The sequence below is a fragment of the Hippocampus bargibanti genome, linkage group LG14 (assembly GCF_051943395.1).
Source record: "Hippocampus bargibanti isolate YZ-2025 linkage group LG14, ASM5194339v1, whole genome shotgun sequence".
Lineage (NCBI taxonomy): Eukaryota > Metazoa > Chordata > Actinopteri > Syngnathiformes > Syngnathidae > Hippocampus > Hippocampus bargibanti.
The window spans coordinates 9,296,049-9,320,195 of NC_142747.1; the positions used below are offsets into that span (position 1 = coordinate 9,296,049).

The 24,147-nt window shown below is 43.9% G+C and overlaps 1 protein-coding gene across 1 annotated transcript in view; it reads left to right on the forward strand.

Moving 5' to 3' along the window:
- The first annotated feature begins 271 nt into the window (after positions 1 to 271).
- LOC148888208 (cilia- and flagella-associated protein 337-like) overlaps positions 272 to 24,147 on the forward strand; it is a 32,393-nt gene continuing 8,517 nt past the window's right edge. The window contains exons 1-11 of the mRNA XM_089013614.1: positions 272 to 359; positions 5,725 to 5,823; positions 6,860 to 7,168; positions 9,490 to 9,663; positions 10,761 to 10,853; positions 10,974 to 11,145; positions 17,654 to 17,821; positions 17,883 to 18,031; positions 18,616 to 18,849; positions 20,082 to 20,246; positions 20,580 to 20,695. Of these exons, the coding sequence (XP_088869740.1) occupies positions 5,743 to 5,823; positions 6,860 to 7,168; positions 9,490 to 9,663; positions 10,761 to 10,853; positions 10,974 to 11,145; positions 17,654 to 17,821; positions 17,883 to 18,031; positions 18,616 to 18,849; positions 20,082 to 20,246; positions 20,580 to 20,695 (1,661 nt within the window). The 5' untranslated portion in view covers positions 272 to 359; positions 5,725 to 5,742. The remainder of the gene's footprint in view (positions 360 to 5,724; positions 5,824 to 6,859; positions 7,169 to 9,489; positions 9,664 to 10,760; positions 10,854 to 10,973; positions 11,146 to 17,653; positions 17,822 to 17,882; positions 18,032 to 18,615; positions 18,850 to 20,081; positions 20,247 to 20,579; positions 20,696 to 24,147) is intronic.

Sequence of the window (24,147 nt, forward strand, 5' to 3'; positions counted from 1 at the left end):
TGTTGCTCTGGTCATTCTCTATAGTGCCTAATCCGTGAATGAACAAACATTGTCTAGAAACCAATAGATAGGTCCGGGATGATCAAATGCAACTCTTGGTTGCCAGGAAACTTGAAACGGGTCTTTGGCAAGTTGGCAGTATAAGATGTGTGTGTGTGGGCAGTGGGCATGGGGGTTGTGGGTGTTTGTTTCACATCCTGGATTGTTGGGTGTTGTTTGTCTCTAGGGTTCAACTGGAATCAAACTCCACACACGGGATGTAAAAATTCAAGCCAAAGCCACTGTTGAATATTTGTCATACAATTGAAAAGCAACAGTGGGTACTTGAGAAACGAAACTTTTAGATGTTGGACAACTTGGTAAGTTTGAATTAACATCTCATGTCTTCCATTGAATTCTGCTTGATTTAACCTGCTTGACTGAATTTGAATTTAGGAAGGTTATAGTCATGTTGGCAGGCCTGTTTCCAACCTTTTAGACTACATAATGTTCCTCCATATTGCTTAAAAAATGTTCATAAAAATAAAAATGCACATTGGAATTTTCATACATTTTCTTACAGCAAGTTTATCCGTGTCGGCTCTCAGTCATACAGGAGTGGTCCATCGATGAAAAGGTTTCTTAAGCCTTCATCTGTACTTCTTTGAAAGTGTCGGACGTTTCTCTCCTCATCCGATCTGATAAGTCCCTCTATAGGTCCCTCTTTCAGGGCGGATGTCTGGCACCACCACCTCTGTCTATTAGGGAAATATATAGGGCCTGAGTTACCAGCACAACTTTAGTTCACTGACGAAGTTCTTCCGACACCTTGAAAGAAGTACAGATGGATTGGATTTGATTTAGCTTTATTAGTCTTGCAGTTGAGAAATTTACATTTAACAGCAGCAAAGTTATGAAAGGACGATGAAAGGAATGAAAGAAGGAGAAAAACGAAACTTAGAGCAAGTTAAAATTGACTCACAGTTATTCTATGAAACTAATGAACTACATCACAAATTAATAATTATCTGGAAGTCCCACAGGATTTTTGCTCGGTCATTCTCCACCACCTTGGGAGGTGTTTCCCATTTTGACCTTGGGGTTTCCAGTCCATACTCCGCACAGATGTTTCGGTAGACTATGCCAGCCACCTGGTTATGGCGCTCCATGTAGGCTTTCCCTGCCAGCATCTTACACCCTGCAGTTACGTGTTGGATTGTCTCAGGTGCCTCTTTGCACAACCTACACCTTGGGTCTTGTCTGGTGTGGTATATCCCTGCCTCTATGGCTCTGGTGTTCAGGGCCTGCTCTTGGGCAGCCAGGATGAGTGCCTCTGTGCTGTCCTTTAGGCCAGCCCTCTCTAGCCACTGATAGGACTTCTTGAGATCAGCCACTTCTGCTATGGTTCGGTGGTACAACCCGTGTAGGGGCTTTTCCTCCCATGATTGTCCCTCTTCCAGCACCTCATCCTCTGTTCCCCATTGACTGAGACATTCTCTGAGTACATCATCCGTTGGAGCCTTCTCTTTGATGTATTCATGGAGCTTGGATGTTTCATCCTGGACAGTGGCTCTCACACTCACTAGTCCCCGGCCTCCTTCCTTACGGCTTGTGTACAGTCTCAGGGTGCTGGACTTGGGATGGAACCCTCCGTGCATGGTGAGGAGTTTTCGGGTCTTAATATCCGTGGTCTGAATCTCTTCCTTTGGCCACCTTATTATTCCTGCAGGGTATCTGATCACTGGCAGGGCATAGCTGTTTATTGCCCGGGTCTTGTTCTTGCCATTGAGCTGGCTTCTGAGGACTTGCCTCACCCGCTGGAGGTATTTGGTCGTAGCCGCTTTCCTTGTTGCTAATTCGAGGTTGCCATTGGCCTGTGGTATACCGAGGTACTTGTAGCTGTTTTCAATGTCTGCTATTGTTCCTTCAGGGAGTGAGACCCCTTCAGTGTGAACTACCTTGCCCCTCTTAGTCACCATCCGACTACATTTCTCCAGCCCGAATGACATTCCGATATCACTGCTGTAGATCCTGGTTGTGTGGATCAGGGAGTCTATGTCCCTTTCGCTCTTAGCATACAGCTTGATGTCATCCATGTAGAGGAGGTGACTGATCGTAGCTCCATTTCTGAGGCGGTATCCATAGCCTGTCTTGGCGATTATCTGGCTGAGGGGGTTCAGTCCTATGCAGAACAGCAGTGGGGAGAGTGCATCACCTTGGTATATGCCACATTTGATGGACACTTGCGTTAGTGGCTTGCCATTGGCTTCAAGTGTGGTTTTCCACATCCTCATCGAGTTTGCAACGAAGGCTCTCAGGGTCCTGTTGACCTTATACAACTCCAAGCATTCATTGATCCATGTGTGTGGCATCGAGCCATATGCTTTCTTGTAATCAATCCAGGCTGTGCACAGGTTGGTATGTCGGGACCTGCAGTCTTGAGCGACTGTTCTGTCAACCAGCAGCTGATGTTTGGCACCTCTTGTATCTCTACTAATGCCTTTCTGTGCTTTGCTCATGTATTGATCCATGTGTCCACTTATCTTAGCCGCAATGATGCCTGACATGAGCTTCCATGTTGTGGAGAGACAGGTTATTGGCCGATAGTTGGAAGGAACTGCACCCTTTGAGGAATCCTTCATGATCAGGATTGTTCGCCCTTCGGTTAGCCATCCTGGGTGAGTCCCATCCATCAGCAGCTGGTTCATTTGTGCTGCTAGGCGCTCGTGGAGAGCTGTGAGTTTCTTTAGCCAGTAGGTGTGGACCATATCCGGGCCTGGTGCCGTCCAGTTTTTCATACCTGAGACTCTTCCCTGTATATCTGCCGCTGTGATGGTAACTGGGTTCTGCTCAGGGAGGTTGCTGTGCTCCTCTTTCAGAGTCACCAGCCATTGTGCACTGCTGTTATGTGCGACCTCCTTCTCCCATATGCCTTTCCAGTATCTTTCAGTTTCCAGCCTTGGAGGGTCTGCTCTGCTGTTAGAACCCTGCCACTGAGCGTACACTTTCGCAGGTTGTGTTGCGAACAGCCTGTTTATTCTTCTGGCCTCATTCTCTTTCGTGTACCTCTTTAGGCGACTGGCCAAGGCCTGGAGCCTTTGTTTGGCAGTTTCGAGTGCTTCAGGTATGGTTATCTGCATGTACCTCTTGGGTATTGGCCTTTTATTCACACCTCTCTGGGTCTCCGTCAATTGACTCACATCTTTCCGAGCCGCCTTGATCTTGGCCTCCAACCGTCTTTTCCATGGTGGGTAATGAATCTCGTGGCTCTCATGGTTGCTCTTGTAGCCAAGCATGTCTAGGATCACTGATGCTGAGGTGTATATCAGCTCATTGGTTTCCGTGATCGTTCCGGTCGGGATCGTTGTCAGTGCTGCATTCACAGTTTCCATGAGACTTTCAGGTGGTACTTCACATAGCCGTTGTAATCGGTGCCTTCGTTGCCCAGTTTTCATTCTTGCCATGATCTTATCTCTCAGGTCATTTGCTGCCTCGCTCAGCATTTCATTTATTGGGGCTGGCTTCCCAATCTCATTATTCATTGGGGCTTGCCTCCCAATCTCTGGTTGAACCTCTTCCTGTGATGTGGCAGCCTGGGGCCCTTCACCTCGGAATTTGTGTTGTACCTCATCAATCTCAAGTTGTGATAGCAATTGCCGTTTGTGGATATTGGAACACTGAGCTACTAGTTGTTTCGTGGTCAACCGTGACTGTGGGTTTCGAAGTAACCATTCAGCCCCCATTCTCCGCATGTAACCCCTCTGACTAGGGTTGCTTGAGTAGTAGCATTCCAACAGAGCCAAGTTATCGCATCTCGTCCATCTCCGCTTTGTTCCAGTAGCCCATTTTTCATCAGGGTGCTCTGGTTCCCCAGCACCTGACGCAGACCTTGTTTGGCCGGGCGACGTCTGAGCCGGCATGTCATTCCATTTATTGTCTCTCATCATTGTATGAGGTAGGCATTAGCGTGAAGGGTCTTGCCCAAGGACCCACACTGGATGATGTCATTGTGCTCATTTTCTCTGCCACAAGTGGGATTCGAACCCTTGTCTCCCATATGCCAAACCGATGCATTATCAACTGAGCTATCCAGCCGCTTCTTTTTAACCAACTTTGAAGGATAAACGGCGACCGAAGGAAGGGTTCTTTTTAAAGGATTTATATATATATATATATATATATATATATATATATATATATATATATATATATATATATATATATATATATATATATATATATATATATATATATATATATATATATATATATATATATTCAATTCAGCTACCTCGGCAGCATTCTAACACCCTCCTGTCTAATTGATGATGACGTCCAGGCCCGCATCCATCAAGCCTCCAAAGCTTTTGGCAGATTGCGTACTCGTGTGTTCGAAAACAACCACTTAAGAACTCCAACAAAAGTCGCAGTCTACCAAGCAGTGTGTGTGTCCACGCTGCTATATGGCGCAGAAGCCTGGACCGTCTATCGACGCCATGTGAGACGCCTTGATGCATTCCACATCAGGTGCCTCCAACGAATCCTTGGCATCACCTGGCAGGATCGTGTTCCACACACCGACATCCTTCAACGCACTGCCTCCACCAGTATCGAGGCCATACTGGCAAAGAGGCAACTTCGGTGGGTTGGACATGTCATCCGGATGCCTAGCTGCCGCTTGCCTCGACAGGTGCTTTATGGACAACTCTTGTCAGCGAAGAGGAACCCTGGTGGTCCTAAGCTGCGATACAAAGACCAGCTTAAACAGACTCTAAAGAACTGCAACATCAAGCCCAGCGATCTGGAGTCTGCTGCAGCGAACAGGCCACTGTGGCGCTCCTTATGCCACGAAGGGGTGACACAACTTGAAGACAAGCGCACCCAGAGGAGGATCGTGCGGCACGAGCAAAGACACCTTTGTGCTGCTTCAGTACCGCCTCGCCAGCCCGGTCCTGGCCTCACATGTCCTGAATGTGGCAGGATTTGTGGCTCCAGAATCGGGCTTCATAGTCACCTACAGTGGCATCGCCGCCAGCGCCAATAACCACTGTCCAATACCCCACAAAGCAATGGAAGCGACGTCATCCTCGACTTCGATGGACTGCCAAGAGAGTGTGTGTGTGTGTGTATGTATGTCCGCCACTATACTGTATAATCAACTGCACATTTCTAATCTCATTGATGAATGTCAGTCGCTTCCCACCCCACTGTATCCTACATAACACGTTGCATTTTTTTGCAGGCTTCAGCAAGGGACCGCTTTCGCTTTCATTACAGAGCCTGTCATCTAAATCTCTTCTCAGGTTGACGCCACTTGGGCTGAATATACGGCGTAAAATGTTTCTGTCAACCTGTTTATACCTGTCTTTGAAGAGCTTATTATATAAAGGTGTTTTTTCCCCCCGTCACGTCTCCTCGGCCTCAAACCTGGGCAGCGTTTTTAAATCATTACATGGTGTAGTGTAGCAAAAACCTTTCTCGTGTTGTTGCTTATCTACGACGCTCAAGTGTTCAAGGCCACCGATTTGTGGGACCCAAACGTTAGCGGTGCATGACGCCAAGCTATTTCTACTTTGAGATCAGCTAACAAAAGTAAACAAATAAATAAATAAATAAACACTCCACGAAGAGAGTTTCCCCATCATTATGTTGACATGATAACCCGCTGCAGAGCATGTGATTCAGTATAGTACTTATAGTCTGTAACTGTTCCAGACTCCTCACCAAGTTTTGATTGAATGACAGGGCTGATGATGCGTAACCATGGCAGCCACAATGGAGGTGACACTGCTGGACTGCAGGATGAGCATGGAAGACTTTAAGAAGCTACAGGGGATGTTCTTTGTGAGTTGATTTTCTTCTCGTTGGCTATGGTTACTGCACTTCAGGTGGTGAAATGTAACGTATTTTCCGGTGTATAAGGCACACCCAAAAGCCTTCAAAAATGACACTGTGCCCTATACACAGGTGCACCATATAAGTGAAGTAATACTGAGCACCAACAGTTTTGTTGTTTTTCTTCAAAAGATGACTATGCGCCTTATACACTGGTGTGGCCTATATGTGAAGTAATAGTGAGCCCCAACAGGTCTCGCAACTACCATATTTTCCGGTGTAAGGTGCACCCGCAAGCCTTAATTTGTTTTGAAAAGACGGCCCTGCACCTTCTAAGCCGTTGCACCTTATATGTGAAGTAATATTGAGCCACAACAGATTTCGCAACTATTTCAGCAGCCACTGAAACTATTTTCCCCCATAGAAGTGGTGCGAAACCCCAGCCTCTGTAGCGCTGTGTGTTATATTTTTATATATTTTCTTTTCTTTTTTTTCATTCTTTGGTGGTGTGCCTTGTAGTCCTTTTCTTATGGAAAACGTTTGAAAATACAACATTCATTGGGGGTGCACCTTATGAGCTGATACACCAGAAAATACGGTACTCTCAGCAGCGACCGACTCCATTCCTTCCTGTAGAAGAAGCAGTGCATAACACCAGCCTCTACAGTAGCGCCTTATTATATGGTGTGTCTTATATTTGGAAAACTTTTATATCTTCATATATTCGGAAACATTTTGTCATTCATTGAAGGTGTGCCTTATACTCCAATGGGCCTTAAATAGGCACAACAAGTTTAAAAATACATGATTTATTGGGGGCGCGCCTTATACTCCAGTAAATACAGTAATTGTTGTTGTTACTGTGGCATGAGACAAGGTAAGAGTTCCTTATGAGCTAAACTTACAATCCAAAGGACAGTGTGTAACACCTGGACTTAGAATGAGGGTACATATATTACAACTTATTCAAATATGCATTTTTTATTAGATTGTCTGTTTCTATTTTCCTTTTTTTTGTCTTTCAACGGCCCTGGTTTTGACCTAGGTATCCCCTGGCGTGTCCCGCTCCTTGTCCAGAAGTGAATTCATCCGCCTGGCCACCTCATCAGTAGGTCGCGGTTCCAAAGAGGAGTACGGCCTGTTGTTTGACAGCGTGGTTGTCAGTCAGGGGCAACGCGGTCTCTTCTTTCATGGTGATGCCGTGAACCAGGATGTTCGAATAGACAGCGGGGGGCTTTGCTCTTTTCTTCAGAAGGACCTATCCGAAAAGCTCAAGTACAGCAGAGTAAAACGTGTGCCTTGCTGGAAGCCTCCTCTCTCTCTGACTTGCCCCCATCGAGATCCGGTTCAAAAGGTATACGGCTCTCCTCCCATAGACCTGCAAGGTAGTTTAATACGGAGTGAGTATTGAGCCAACATGTTCATTTGCCGAAGTTATGTACAATGCACTTTGACATTGACGCGATGGTTATTCCGGGCTGCTGACTGGATAACATTTTTTTAAGAGTTCAGGTCTCTCATCTAAATGTCCCTGCTCATTTGAGATACTAAGTGGCTTTGGACTTCCAAAAGTTTAACTACTATGAAGTAGTATGCAAATTGAGCGGCCACTACAAAGTGCCAGCAGGTGTGAATAAAGCGACAGTTCCCTGCATCTAATTATTGGGTCAGGTGGTCATATTTCATTTATCCTCGTCTCACCCCCCCATGGATGGTATATGTCCCCCATTTTAGCTCGGGTCCTCTACCAGAGGCCAGGAAGCTTGAGGGTTGTGCACAGTATCCGTGCTGTTACCAGCACTGCGCTTTTCTGGACTGAGATATCCGATGTTGTTCCCGGGATCTGTTACAACCACTCGTGTAGTTTGGGGGTCACTGCCCCGAGTGTTCCGACCACCAAGACTGTCACCTTTACCTTCCAGGCTCTCTTCAGCTCCTCTCTGAGCCCTTGGTATTTCTCGAGTGTCTAATGTTTCTTCTTTCTGATGTTTCCATCACTCGGGACCGCTACATCCACGACAACGGCTTTTCTTTGCCCTTTTTCTATGACCACGACATCTGGTTGGTTGGCCATTACCGTCTTGTCAGTCAGTCCCACAAGATCTTTGCTCTGTCATTCTCTACTACCTTGAGAGGTGTTTCCCATTTTGGCCTTGGGGTTTCCAGTCCACAATCCGCACAGATGTTTCGGTATACTATGCCAGCCACCTGATTATGGCACTTCATGTAGGCTTTCCCTGCCAGCATCTTACACCCTGCAGTTATGTGTTTGGTTGTGTCAGGTGCCTCTTTGCACAACCTACACCTTGGGTCTTGCCTGATGTGGTATATCCGTGCCTCTATGGCTCTGTGGTTCAGGGCCTGCTCTTGAGAAGCCAGGATTAGTGCCGATGTGCTGTCCTTTAGGCCAGCCCCCTCTAGCCACTGATAGGACTTCTTGAGATCAGCCACTTAAGTTATGGTTCGGTGGTACATCCCGTGTAGGGGCTTTTCCTCCCATGATTGTCCCTCTTCCAGCACCTCATCCTTTGTTCCCCTTTGTCTGAGACATTCTCTGAGTACATCAGCCGTTGGAGCCTTCTCTTTGATGTATACATTGAGCTTGGATGTTTAATCCTGGGCAGTGGCTCTCACACTCACTCCTTTCTTACGGCTTGTGTACAGTCTCCGGGTGCTGGATTTGGGATGAACCCTCCATGCATGGTGAGGAGTTTTCGGGTCTTAACAGCCGTGGTCTGAATTTCTTCCTTTGGCCACCTTTTTATTACTGCAGGGTATCTGATCACTGGCAGGGCATAGCTGTTTATTGCCCGGGTCTTGTTCTTGCCATTGAGCTGGCTTCTGAGGACTTGCCTCACCCGCTGGTGGTATTTGGTCGTAGCCGCTTTCCTTGTTGCTAGTTCGAGGTTGCCATTGGCCTGTGGTATACCGAGGTACTTGGAGCTGGTTTCAATGTCTGATATTGTTCCTTCAGGGAGTGAGACCGCTTCAGTGTGGACTACCTTGCCCCTCTTAGTCATCATCCGACTACATTTCTCCAGCCCGAATGACATCCCGATGTCACTGCTGTAGATTCTGGTTGTGTGGATCAGGGAGTCTATGTCCCTTTCGCTCTTAGCATACAGCTTTATGTCATCCTTGTAGAGGACGTGACTGATTGTAGCTCCATTTCTGTGGCGGTATCCATAGCCTGTCTTGGCGATTATTTGGCTGATGTGATTTAGTCCTATGCAGAACGGCAGTAGGGAGAGTGCATCACCTTGGTATATGCCACATTTGATGGACACTTGCGTTAGTGGCTTACCATTGGCTTCAAGTGTGTTTTTTTACATCCTCATCGATTTTGCGACGAAGGCTGTAAGGGTCCTGTTGACCTTATACAACTCCAAGCATTCAGTGATCCATGTGTGTGGCATCGACTCATATGCTTTCTTGTAATCAATCCAGGCTGTGCACAGGTTGGCATGTCGGGACCTGCAGTCTTGTGCGACTGTTCTGTCAACCAGCAGCTGATGTTTGGCACCTCTAGTATCTTTACCAATGCCTTTCTGTGCTTTGCCCATGTATTGATGTCGCAATTTTCACTCTATGATTTTCATTAGTGTCCATTGCCCCTCAATACCTAATTATAATAATAATACATGTAATGCCAATGGTGTCACCCGCTCTGCTCAGGTGTTGCACCTGCCCAGTTCGGATCAATACCTGACCGTGAGTCGCGGGGGATTTCTAGGACTGCGCAACTGCATTGACATGTCGCTGACGAGCACCCAACGACTGCAAAACAGCACACTCCGACCCAAAGACCTGTGGGTGACAGACGTAGTGCTGCTGCAAAATGTACACCAGGTAACCACAATGCTTTTACACAGGGCAATTCTCTTAAATTCAAAACATTCTCTTTTTTTTCTTCTTCTTCTGTTAAACTTTTCGTTTCCAATGGCAACACAAATTGACTTTAATAGAAACCAAAATACCATCAAATCACAATCTGTGAAAAATTGTATCCTTTTGTTTACTGATATTTCTAATACATGAATCACACATTTTCAGAAAATTAATGAATTACATTTGTGGCCATGATCTTCCTTTATTATTATTCATTATGCTCGGATAGGCTATGAAATGTCACAATTATTGTTTCACAAGCGGGGCTTGTTTTGAATGAATCATTTTAATGATATTTACGCTAATGTTTTCTGATGAATTACTGTATATGCATTTGTATCTGCGTTCAAGTTTACAAATATGATGCCGTGCCTCAGAAAGTATGCATATACAACGCAATTCTTCATGATTACCTCTTTGTGACTTTTTATTTCATTCCTTCAGATAGCTGTTTCGTTTACAAGCAAGGAGGTGTGTTTTTATGACACACTATCCAAAAATAACTTCAGATGCAAATATAAAGTCCAGGTAAAACGCTCTAAAAATTATGACTGTTGACATTCTGCCACTTCTAGTACCGTATTATCCGGTGGATAAGGTGCACGAGGGGATAAGGCACATCCACAATGGATGGTGTATATTTAAACATTTCCCATGTAGAAGGTGCACCGGACTATAAGGCACCCCTTCAATGAATCAAAAAAGGTTTCTCAATGTATTATACAAATAATATTGCAGTTTTCGAAATGTAAGGCACACCACATTATAAGGTGCTACAGTAGAGGCTGAGGTTATACACTACTTCTCGAGGGTGAAATTGAGTCAGTGGCTGCTGACAGTGGTTGCGAGACCTATTGTGGTTCAATATTACTTGACATATTATGCTCACCCGCGTGTAAGGCGCAAGGTAATCTTTTGAAGAAAATAAAGGCGAAGAAAAGAGTGCGCCTTATACACTGGAAAATACAGTAAAAATGCAAGGGAGGAAACTGCTGTGCAGTACTGTAACTCCGAAAAGTTCTAAGACAATTTGAATAGTTTGTTTTTCTCTTTTTCAGGGTTTAAGGTTTACTCCGTGGTGTCTGGACTATTGGTCTGATTCCTCAAAGCCGGATCACGCTATCCTTGCGCTAGGTGACATTGGTGGACAGGTGACTCACAGTTGGGGAAAATCACTCAATAAGAAAAAAGGGAGGGAAAAAGGAGGAATACAAAAATGCAGCATGATTGCGTGGCTCATAGAATGTCCCTATTGTGTGTGTGTTTTCCAGGTGAGCGCTTTCTATTTTTCCTCAGCCCGGATGTATTTGTTTGAGCGACTTCGTCGGTGGACAGACTCTGATTCCGCACTCATCATCCAATGGTATGATGTGGTCCAAGGAAAGCATCACTGCTGTCGTATTGTTCAACATCAGGCACACGGGCCTGCCTGGGTGAGGAAAGGTAGAGCGAGCACACTCATTGCCATTTTAATAAATGTCACATTCCCCAGCCATGTGGAGAATGTTCACTCGCACTGTAAGGTCACATTTCGCTGCAATTTTGTGGTTGTCCGTGGCATTGATTCAGCAAACTGAATACGCCTTCGAGGAAAGAAAAAAAATCAGATATAAAAAAGGGCAAGGATTTAATGCAAGTTGATAATATTTCTAATACTCTTAAGGCTTTCAAATAAATCTTTTGCTAAGTATCTTCTTCTTCTCTTCTTTTCCTTTCGGCTTTTCCCTTCAAGGGGTCGCCACAGCGAATCAGTAACCTCCATCTTCAGAGGTATGATACACATGTTTGTTTTGGCCAAGCTTTTACGTCGGATGTCCTTCCTGACACAACCCTCTGTATTTATCCGGGCTTGGGACCGGCACGAGAAGACTTATGTCCCTTTGTGGTTACAGAACAAGCAACTCGCTCAGTAAAAGGCTCCCAAACACAGAATGGTCATCAGCACAACAATCAAAAAAAGCAAAAACTATACTCACCATTTCATGACAATGCTCTGATTATTATTATTATTATTATTATTATTATTATTATTATTAGTAGTAGTAGTAGTAGTAGTATGACTATGATTATGACTATGATTATGGTTATTATGATTATTATTATTCTTTAGAGACTGACTTGAGTGACTATATAGGGAGAAGGATGCTGAGCCTTGAACTGCTAGGCAGGAGACCGAGAGGAAGACCGAAGAGGAGGTTTATGGATGTGGTCAAAGAGGACATGAAGTTAGCTGGTGTGAGAGAAGAGGATGCACAAAACCGGGATAGATGGAGGACACTGATTCGCTGTGGCGACCCCTGAGGGGAAAAGCCAAAAGGAAAAGAAGATTATTCTTGAGAGAAAATGTATTATTATTATTATTATTAATATTATTATTATTATTATTATTATACTCAGTGAAAATTACATCCAAAGTTATATTTTCAGAGAGTGAACTCGCATTTTCACACGTTAGAAAAATAAACACTGAGTATCGAAAATCAATGGGAGTCGACACGCTCACAAACTACCTTCAGGTCAAACTAAATTGCGAGCTGAAGTGCTATGAAGTGGAACCATCAAAAGAGATGATTGAAATGGCCAAAATCGCTACATATAATTCGCCTGTGTAAGCACTTAGTCGTACAGGAGTGGGCCATCGATGAGAAGGTTTCTTCAGCCGTCATCTGTACTTCTTTGTACACCAGGGAATAGTCCTCTGCTCCCTACAACCTTAGAGCAGGGACCTATCGTAGCAGAGGTATGGCCTCTGGACAGTAGGATATATATATATATATATATATATATATATATATAGGATAAGAAGTGAAACGTCCGACACCTTCAAAGAAGTAACGATGACGGCTGAAGAAACCTTTTCATCGCTCTATATCATTACAACAAAAGTCATTGTTATTGTTGCAGCTGAAGACATTGTTCTTTGTTTGAACCAGGCTATATACCAATACATTCTTACAAGAGTTATTTTTGTTTAATTTTACGTACTCTATATATAAAACGTAAGATTAGCCACGATTTTGTAAGGGCAGGCGTCATTATTCGTAAGATTGCCAACCGCCTCGGGTTGACGTGTATGAAATCTCAACCAAAATTTCAAATTCTCATTTGTCAACATGATACTGTCAACATTTTCTTGCCACCAAACCCCTCGTTACAATCACTTAAACACATATGAATAAACCGTCATTTTTGAGTTTCAGTCTCAATAATGTCTCAATTAACTCATTCACTGCCATTCCCGAATTTATTCGGGAATTTAAAATATGACGTAGAGTGCCATTCCCGAATTTATTCGGGTTTTGTGTTTTCTTGTTTGAGTGCCGATAAAGTGCTGGCCATGGCCTGTGGCAGTGTTTTTCCCTTCCACAAGGGGCTACAATTTCCTTTTTTTAAATGATAGCGCTTTGTTCCAGCTTCATCTGTTGTTAAAGCACTATATAAATCAATATGTCTGTGTGAGCTCTCAGTCGTACAGGAGTCATCCATCGATGAGAAGGTTTCTTCAGCCGTCATCTGTACTTTTTTGAAGGTGTCAGACGTTTCGCCTCCTATCCAAGAGGCTTCGTCAGCGAACTAAAGTCTTACTGGTAGTTTAGGCCCTATATATATATATCCCTAATGTCCAGACATGGCGGCGCCGGACACAGCTATGATAGGTCCCTACTCTCAGGTTGGGGGGAGCAGAGGACCACTCCCTGTGGCCCCACCTTCAAAAAAGTACAGATGACGGCTGAAGAAACCTTCTCATCGATATAAATCCACATGTATGTATTGCATTGTATTTTGGACAGCCACCCTCATTTCAAGCTGATATAACTCCAGACCCATATAATTAAGGAATTAACTCTTTTTTTCTGATGAAAGAAGAGAGTCTCCGGTTTCTTACGCTGCATTGAATGTTTATGTAGTCCTAAAACTCAATATTCTGTGAGTCCGAGAAGTCGAGTTTCAATGACAAAAACCCTGGCACTGGAGTCGACACATCTTTCCTCGTCTGGCACTGAACGAGTTAAGTTTGGCCCAACAGAAATGGCTCGGATTAAAAAATATATATATTCTGGGTTTGTCCCCCCAAAAAAGAGGAAATCCTTTAAACTGCTCAGCGACCCTCCAAGGGAAACGGGGGGCCACGAAAGTCAGAATGTCCTTCACTGACGTCCCACATGGCATCAAATCCATAGAAGCACAGTTTAAACTTTCGGTGATTCGATCATCACACAAAAAAAAAAAGCCCGCACAAAATGTGCAAAGCATCTTCATGCACCCGGCGAATGCCAGAAGAAAAAGGATTGTTCCTGTACACACATTGTTGAAATTAGATCACCATTGATTCCAACCGGTGCCCGCTCTCAGAGGCATCTGACACAAATGTGTGGAAATATTGAATGAGGTTATAATATGCAAAGCCATGGCGGTATCGGAAACCTTGGTATTGCCATATCGATTCAGGCGGGTATCACTGACGAGCAATGAAATCGACACCTTGAGTGGTCTTTGAGGCTGCGTCATTATGATGCTGAAAATCATCAACATGCGACAAAAATTGGATCATTTTATGCTAGTTAGCAACGGTCCATTCACAAGTTATCACAATCTCATTTTTGTCATACGACAGCATTAGAATGAAAATTGTAAAGAGCAGTACATTGGGGAGACTAAAGAAATTCTAAAAAAAAAAAGACTATCAACATCGCAGGGATAATACTAGTGGGCCTCAATCGGCAGTACATATGCACCTCAGAGCTAGCAACCACGCATTTGACGGCAATGAGGTTAAAATCTTAGCGAAAGAACATAGATGGTTTGAAAGGTGAGTAAAAGAAGAGATTTTCATAAAACAACTAAATCCTTCATTAAACCGGTTTGGTGGGGTGAGGTTCGATTTGGATAGTTCATACAATAGCCTGCTTAGGCAACATAGGATTACTAATACTGATGAGGTGATACCGGTCGAAGTGGGGCAATCAGGCCATTCGTTAGTCAGAACAATATGAACAATCAGTGGAGCTACAGGGAGTAGTCCTCTGCTCCCCCCAACCTGAGAGCAGGGACCTATCATAGCAGAGGGGGCCTAAACTACCAGTAAGACTTTAGTTTGCTGACAAAGTTTCTTGGCTAAGAAGCGAAACGTCCGACACCTTCAAAGAAGTACAGATGACGGCTAAAGAAACCTTTTCATCGATTGACCACTCCTGTACGACTGAGAGCTTACACAGACGTGACAGCATTATAAAAATTATTCACATTCACAATCCTCCTCTAAGAAAGTCACATTTTATGCCCCCATAGCAAAACGTGAATAATAATTTCTATTCTTGCAAACATCTGGGACATAAATAAATAAAACATGAAATATTTTCGCGACACAAACATTCAGACTATGTTGCTGTATTTTCACCCTGACACAAGCGCAACATTGTCAACGGTGATGGCGTTTAGTATGACTACAACACCAGCAAATTCGTAAGCGTTGGGCGGGGTGACTGCCAAGTCATCCAATTCCTCAGTCAGACTTTTGACTGCTGCTATAAAAGTTTGAACTTGGGGTGGGAAAAGGGGGGGGGGGTGTTGCTGTCCTCTCGAGACTCCCCCACTTCAACTCAAAGAGGTCACTTGATTGTATCATCGATTGCTTGCATCATTCAGCTCTCGTCTCTCCTTTGGAGTCATCGGGCTGTTTAATAATGAGTCAGCAGTTGCATCGTTCCGAGACCGACTTGGCCGGGAGCGAGGGATCCCAGTGGGGGGCGAAGGGGTTGGCGGCAGGGGGTAGAGATAGAAGAATAAGCTCATAAATAAGCACAACCAATGGGAAAACAAAAGGGAAGGCAAGTAGCGGGGAAACAAAGGCGATGATGCCGACGCAGTCAATGTGTGGTGGTGGGGGGGGGGGTAATTGTGATTTTTCAGGCAGTGTGTGGAGTGCGAGTGTGCACAACCAAGGAGGGGGGTTTGTGTTTGTGTGTGTTTGCAAACATCTGGATGCTGGTGTTTTTTTTTAATGTTGCCCACCCTGCAGGACCAGTGGGAGTCTAACCATTCGTTATGGCTCAGCCATCAGAGCGAGCTGGGTGGGGTCCGGAGGGGCTCAATTGTGAAGGAATTAGGAAGAAATTTGGATTGCCACACACCCGCGGGGGCTATTGAAGCAGTCTTGGAGAAAGTATCGTGTGGAGCTGAGAAATTCCCGAATGTGCAGTTATGAATGCCGAGACCTGAGTGTTCGTTATAATTTGCCCAGAGAACAAGAGAGTTGATTTAATCGTTTGCTCTTTCCTCTTTCCATTTCAAACTCCCCAGAAATGAATGTAGAATGACACACTTCATCAGGGGTGAAGCAGCTGTCGCGGGTCACAAAGACCTCAGAATATGATATGTCAGTCAAAGTGGGAAAAAGTCATTCATCGGTGATGAGTCACGTGTCTCTCTCTGTAAAATCTTCCCATATTTTGATTGCCAGTGTAGGAAAAAACGATCAGATGAAAGGATAATAATCAAATATGCATAATGAGGAAGGGTGACCTTTGAGCCGTGACTGCCACGAGCTATCTCAGCACTGCGATGTTATTTGTTATTTCCAAATCAAATCTTCAGAATCAAAATGCACATTGCGACGGATGATGATGCGATGTCCGTTATATTTTTTTCTGTAATCCTTATGAGCGAATGAAAACGACTAATAATCCGGGTTAGATGATATTTTCCTCTATGATGGATTAACGGTCAGTGCATATTCAGTAGAGTGGATGTCTTTCTAAAGTGCAGCAATGAAAGCGTAGGGAGGTTGCGGAGGGGTGGATTATTGCTGTTGTCATCATAAAACATGACGATGTTTTATCTTGAGTTTCTTGCGGTTAACTTCCATCACAGCAAATGAAGAATTAGTATTCTAAGAAGTTCTTAATCGCAAATGTCTGAGTCCATAATGTTCGGTGGCATTTCCAATTTGATGTGTGAAGGGGAGGCGCGTTTGGGGGTAGGGCGCAGGGGGCAGTGGTCCTAGAATATGGTGATGTTCTTTCTTTTTTTTTTAATCGAACTAATATCTTTGTATTACTTAACTCATTTACTGCCATTTCCGAATGTATTCGGGAATTGAAAATATATACATTATGCATACACTAGATAGTGAAATGCTGAATACAATACAGCTTGATTAATATAGAACTTTTACAACAGTTAAAGCTGGAACAAAGCACTTTACAGAAAAATTAAAATTATTGAATGCCATTGCCAAATTTATTTGGAAATTGATAATATGACGAGGAACGATCCCAACTTGTTCGGGTTTTGGTTTTTCTCGCGAGGGGTGCCAATAATGCGCTGATCAGACCTCTGGCAATGTTTTTCCCTCCCACGAGGGGGCAGCATTTGCCTTTTGTACAGCTATCCCCACTTGCACCTGATATTACTCCAGACCCATATGACTTTGGAATTAACTCTTTTTTTTTGATGAAAGAAAAGAGTCTAAAGTTTCTTACGCTGCATTGAATGTTTATGTAGTCCTAAAACTCAATATTCTGTGGGTCCTGCAATTTGAGTGAAAATGATAAAAACCCTGGTACTGGAGTGGACAATTTTTTTTGTTTTTGCATCTGCCAGTGAATGAGTGAATATATATATATATATATATATATATATATATATATATATATATATATATATATATATATATATATATATATATATAGTTAATTTCTCTATCCGTGGGCGCCGTCAGTCCCAGGTTAGACATTCTTATCCTTTCTAGAATCTTTTCATTCATAACTTGACGTTGGCTGATACATTTGGATCTGTTCCCACAGTCTGTGTCACAGAAACACACAATTTCATAGCTTTCTGCGCTGTAAACTTCCCGGCGATGGCTCAATACTAGGCTCTTCTTTTTCACACATCACACTTGACATTAATCGACCAACACGCTTATTTTCTTACACCCCCCGCACCACAGTACTTTACCTGGATTCACTGGAGGCCTTTGCATCGTGCAGCACCAGTCCCCAAAGCAGCGTTGCGATTGGCTGGAAGGAGAAAGATGGGAAAAGCTTCCGGGTGACCACTTTCTTAACAGAGAGAGGAGTTTGGGACATCGACTATCACCGTGAACTTAAGCTAATTGGTAAGTCAATTGTTAAAGTCAATGATGATGTATTTATTTGAGACAATGGGATTGTATGTAGCAACTGCAGGTGTGGATCATCGGCTTCTGCTGTGGAACCCCTACGTGACCTCCAAGCCATTGTACCAACTCAGTGGCCACGTTGCCCCAGTGACGGCTGTTTGTTTCTTGCAGAAGAAAAAACACCTGCTCAGCTACTCCAGAGATAAGGTAGAAATGCCTTTTTGCCCACACAGTCAAGAAAAATGACCGCCGAGAACCATTGAATGATTAATTTTGATACCTTACTGCAGAGGAATACAAAGATTTGTTCCACCTTGCTGGCTCTCTTTTTGAAAATTATGACCACATTTACTTCTGGGTATGTTTTCTTTCTGTTGCACAAATGATGATGTTGCCCCGATTCCTCCCTCCTATTGCCGAACCGTGCACGTTTGACTTCTCTTTCGGATTTTCTGAGGGCAATAAATATTTTAGAGGTAATTTATGTTCCATCTGCCTTCTTCTTAAACACCATCTGCCACTGCAAGAAGCTTTGAAAGCGTTACCGCGATTTCCTCTGGAAGTGTTCCTTCACCAGAGACATTCATCTTGTTTGGTGCAATAAACCAATATGGCAGAACTCTCATTCGGGGGCACTCTGCGGCATGCTGGGCAGAAACTGTGCTAGAGCGGTCGTCCATCTTTGGTCGTTTTTTCTTTTGTTTGTTCCACTGTGTATTTGCAGATGACTGTCATAATATTTCAGTCCATTGATGTCAATCAATTCCCAGCACCCACTTTCCTTTTTCCAGGTTCTTTGTTTGTGGGACGTTTCAAGCCAGCTCTGCATTCATCGTCTGAGTGGCGTTTTTCCGGCCACACCGGAAGATGCTCGTACACTTCTGTTCCCGATCGAAGAGCGCCAACACTTGCTGCTCACCTTCAACAGCCTGCTCGTCTTGCTGGAGAGCACAAAGGAGGAGACGAGGGCCAGCGGTCACAAGCACCCTGTCACCTGTGTGCTTTATAACAATCTTTACAAACATGTGAGGGGCCCGGCGTGCGATGAAAAAAAAGGACGAATTGCGTGGATGGATGGTTACATATCGCGTGTAGGCGTAATGCTGGCTCCGATTCAGTTACTTAGAATTGATGCACAGAAGAAACCACCATTGAATAGACTGACAAGAGTGAAACAGCTGGTCAATAAAATCTAGTACAGTATTAAGAATAAACTGGGTAATTATTCATGAGGCAGAATATTCCGCATGAAATATTAATTTGTATAAAGATTGAACAACAAACAGACTGAATTACTACTTACTCGACAGATTGATCAACCAATCTGTCAGTCCATCCATCCGTCTGTCTTTCCATCCATATCCATCCATCCATGTCCATCCATCCATCCATCCATCCATCCATCCATCCATCCATCCATCCATCCATCCATCCATCCATCCATCCGTCGAAAAATGTACAAAAATATGCTGAAAACCTTGTTACACGTTAGCAAGACCTCTTCACTTGTATTAAAACACAATTAAAAACATTCAAAATGTAAGCACTGCATATTTTACATCCATCCATCCATCCATCCATCCATTTTCCGTGCCGCTTATTCCTCATTAGGGTCGCGGGGGTGCTGGAGCCTATCTCAGCTGTCTTCGGGCACAAGGCAGGGGACACCCTGAATTGGTTGCCAGCCAATCGCAGGGCACACAAAGACATACAACAGTCACTCTCACACTCACACCTAGGGACAATTTAAAGTGGCCAATCTGCCTGCCATGCATGTTTTTGGAGTGTGGGAGGAAACCGGAGCACTCGGAGAAAACCCACGCGGGTCCAGGGAGAACATGCGAACTCCACACAGGGAGGCCGGGGTGGGACGCGAACCGGCGACCTCTGCACTGTGAAGCCAGTGTGCTAACCACTCGACTACCGGTACACACCGCATATTTTACAATGATTTTGAATTCATGGTCACGTTCCAACAAAATGATAAAATATTCCAATTTTTCATCGAATTTTTTTGTGAGAGGGTTTTAGAAAGTACACTTTTTATTTTGATACGTTTGCATGTGACAGCAACATCACTTTGATAATTTCCCCTGCATCTTAGCACAGCAATCTACGTCACGCATGCCAGAATTTTACAAATCTTCATTTCTCAGCACGCACCGCAATCATTAAAAGCTATCATTTATCACCGCGTCACACGGAGCAAACTGCTTTCAATGATTGATGGCCTCTGACTTTCTTTCTCTCGCCGCAGGTAATAAGCAGTGACACTGGCTCCTCTGTGATCTGCTGGCTGGCTGACACGGGCCAAAAGGTTAAGCAAATCCACCGTTGTCATGGCAATGCCGAGATCTCCACCATGGTTTTGGACGACACGCAGACGCGTCTGTTCACTGCAGGCAATGATGGAGAGGTTAAAGTGAGTGAACCTGCAAACACGAACCATACTTCATGCTGTCTCAAAATGGGTATGTCGTGTATTTGGCATGCCATCCACCATAAAAACGTATATCTATTGATTTTGAGCTCCATGAGGTGGATCTGGTCCTTAATGCAATGGGCTCTTCTAATCAACCCAGGAGCATTCCTTGATGGAACAACTGTGCAAATTAATAAGAATCAGCCATCATCTGTCGAGTGCCCTTTAAATCTTAAGTCAACATTTCTTATGCAGGTGGATTTTTATTAAATTCAAAACAAGAGAACCAAAAGTGCATTTCTACCTTCCTCATCTTCCGCATGCCTTTTGTAGGTGTGGGATTTCAATGGCTGCTGCCTCCACCGAATGAACGTTGCCCTGGGCAAGGCTGCGGCCATCTCGCAGTTGCTGCTCATGAGGACGGGCCTCCTGGTGATGGGATGGGAGAGGTATTTGGGAGCTGTTGTTTGGACCGTCACTTTATGCAGCGATAGTGTTTTGGAGTCTGGGGGAGAAAACAACTGTTACTGATTCAATAATGAAAATGTCTCCCTAAAAAAATGAGTGCAGGTGCATACGATTTATGTTCAGGCATGTCCATCCAAATAAGCACAAAAAAAACCTGTGCCCAGTCCTTTTCCCCGTTGTGTCGATGAATATCATTCATTATCACTTATAACCATGGATTTCCTCGCTAGTCCATCAGTAGTGCGATGTCTGAATCAATCCAGACTGACGTCTGTGTAAGCTCTCAGTCGTACAGGAGTGGTCCATGTTGATATAGTCTTTTTTTGAGAATTTGTTTAGTCTCCCCAATGTACTGCTCTTTACAATTTTCATTCTTACAATGTATTGAATGAACTACATTACTTTGGTTTTCATTTCGCAGCCTATCTTTTGGATGCACTAATTTTTGCCTTAAAGTAATGTAGCCTTAAAGTAATCCCAATGAGAGGAGCAGCTGTACGTTACATTGCAGGAGTTTCTGAAAGCCCGGATAAATACAGAGGGTTGTGTCAGGAAGGGCATCCGACGTAAAAAAAAATGCCAAAACAAATATGCGAATCAAACCTACGAATCCTATACGGGATCGGTCGAGGCCCGGGTTAACGACGGCCACCACTGATACTGTTGACCTTCAGGGTGCCAGTGGAAAATTGACTACTGTTGGTCGAAGAAGAAGAGGAGGGATGTGTGTGTGCCCAGAGGAAAAGAGAGAAATGGAATGCCAAGAGTATAGAACTAAGAATATTAACTTTGAATGTAGGAACAATGACAGGTAAAGGTAGAGAGCTGGTTGACATGATGCAAAGAAGGAAGGTAGACATACGGTGTGCCCAGGAGACCAGGTGGAAAGGGAGCAAGGCTAGAAGCTTAGGGTCAGGGTTTAAGTTGTTCTATCATGGTGAAGACAGAAAGAGAAATGGAGTTGGGGTTATCTTAAAAGAGGAGTTTGTTATGAATGTCTTAGAAGTAAAAAGAGTATCAGATAGAATGATGAGTCTGAAGCTAGAAATTGAAGGCGTGTTCAATGTTGTTTGTGGGTATGCCCCACAAGTCGGATGTGAGCTGGCGGAGAAGGAGAAATTTTGGTTGGACTTTGATGAAGTCATACAGAACTTCACCCGAAGTGAGAGGGTTGTAATTGGTGGAGACTTCAATGGACATGTTGGCGCAGGAAACAAAGATGATGAGGAGGTGATGGGCAGGTTTGGACTCCAGATGAGGAACGCTGAAGGACAGATGGTGGTTGACTTTACTAAGCGAATGGAAATGGCTATTGTGAATACTTTCTTTCAGAAGAGACAGGACTGTAAGACAGTTGTGGGGTGTGCTGTCGGTGTGACGGAGAAATTCAAGGTGGAGGTGGGACTCCACCAGCGGTCAGCTCTGAGCCCCTTCTTATTTGCTATGGTGATGGACAGGCTGACAAGCGATGTTAGACAAGAATCTCCTTGGACCATGATGTTTGCAGATGACATTGTTATCTGTAGCGAGAACAGGGAACAGGTGGCGGACATACTACAGATGTGGAGATATGCCCTGGAAAGGAGAGGAATGAAGATCAGTCACAGCAAGACGGAATGTATGTGTGTGAATGAGAGGGATCCAAGTGCAAGAGTGATGCTACAGGGCGAAGAGATAAAGAAGGTGGAGTATTAGTACTTGGGGTCAACTGTCCAGAGCAATGGAAAGTGTGGAAAAGAGGTGAAGAAGCGTGTCCAGGCAGGCTGGAGCGGCTGCAGAAAATTGTCAGGTGTGATGTTTGATAGAAGGGTTTCAACTAGGATGAAAGGAAAGTGTATAAAACAGTGGTGAGACAAGCCATGATGTCTGGACTGGAGACAGTGCCACTGAAGAAAAGACAGGAACCAGAGCTGGAGGTAGTAGAGCTGAAGATATTGAGGTTTTCTTTGGGAGTGACCAGGTTGGATAGGATCAGGAATGAGTACATTAGAGGGACAACTCATATTAGAGGCTTTGGAGAGAAAGTCAGAGAGGCCAGACTGAGATGGTTGGGACATGTCCAGAGGAGAGAGAGTGACTATATCGGGAGAAGGACGCTTAGCCTTGAACTGCCAGGCAGGAGACCGAGAGGAAGACCGAAGAGGAGGTTTATGGATGTGGTCAAAGAGGACATGAAGGTAGCTGGTGTGAGAGAAGAGGATGCACAATACCGGGATAGATCGAGGACATTGATTCGCTCTGGCGACCCCTGAGGGGAAAAGCCGAAAGGAAAAGAAGAAGAATTTTTGCCTTAGAGTGTTTAGCTGTGGGTACCCTCAGTGGTCACTTAACAAATGTCAGAAAGAAAGAATAGGGAATGAAACCAAAAATACTGACGATACAAAAATGAGAGGAGCAGCTGTACGTTACATTGCAGGAGTTTCGGAAAAACTACAGAGTCCTTTGGTAACACAAAATTCCTACTTATTTCAAACCGATAAACACATTAAGACAAAAATTAGTGCATCCAAAAGATAGGTTGCCAAATGAAAAACAAAGTAATGTAGTTTATTCAATACATTGTAAGAATAAAAATTGTAAAGAGCAGTACATTGGCCAGACTAAACAAATTCTTAAAAAAAGACTATCAACATCGCAGGAATAATACTAGTGGGCCTCAATCGGCAGTACATATGCACCTAAAAGCTAGCAACCACTCATTTGACAACAATGAAGTTAAAATCTTAGCGAAAGAACGTAAATGGTTTGAAAGGGGAGTAAAAGAAGCGATTTTCATAAAACAACTAAATCCTTCATTAAACCGATATGGTGGGGTGAGGTTCAATTTGGATCGTTCATAAAATAGCCTGCTTAGGCAACATAGGATTAGTAATACAGTGAGACCTCAACATACGAATTTAATTGGTTCCCAGACAGAGTGTGTAAGGTGAAAAGTGTGTATCTCAAAAAACAATTTACCATAGAAAACCATTAAAATGAGAATAATCCATTCCCGGGTTTCCATAAAATATACTTTTCAACTAAATAAGCCTTAAAACTATACACGACATACCTTGTTCTATGTATAATAAATGTGCTATTGTATTGTAATGAAATAAATACACTGCATTGTATCATAAAGTCACTTTATTTGCATTTGTGATGGTCATTGATGGCTTGATGGAATGGCGTTGGAGGTCGAAGGTCAAACAGAATTGCTGTTTGGAAAGAGAGGCGCATTACATGAGGACTGTAATTAAAGAAATAAACTGCTGTAAAATAAAGTTTTATTGACCTTTTTGATGGTCGTTAATGGCCTATGGAAGGACAGTCACCTTCCATAAGGACTGTTGGTAACTTAACATCTGGTGCTGTTCGGTCGTGTGCTTCCGCCGAAGATCACTCCACCAGCCGTGGTGGGTCTGTATTATGAAAATAGTGCTTATTATAAGGT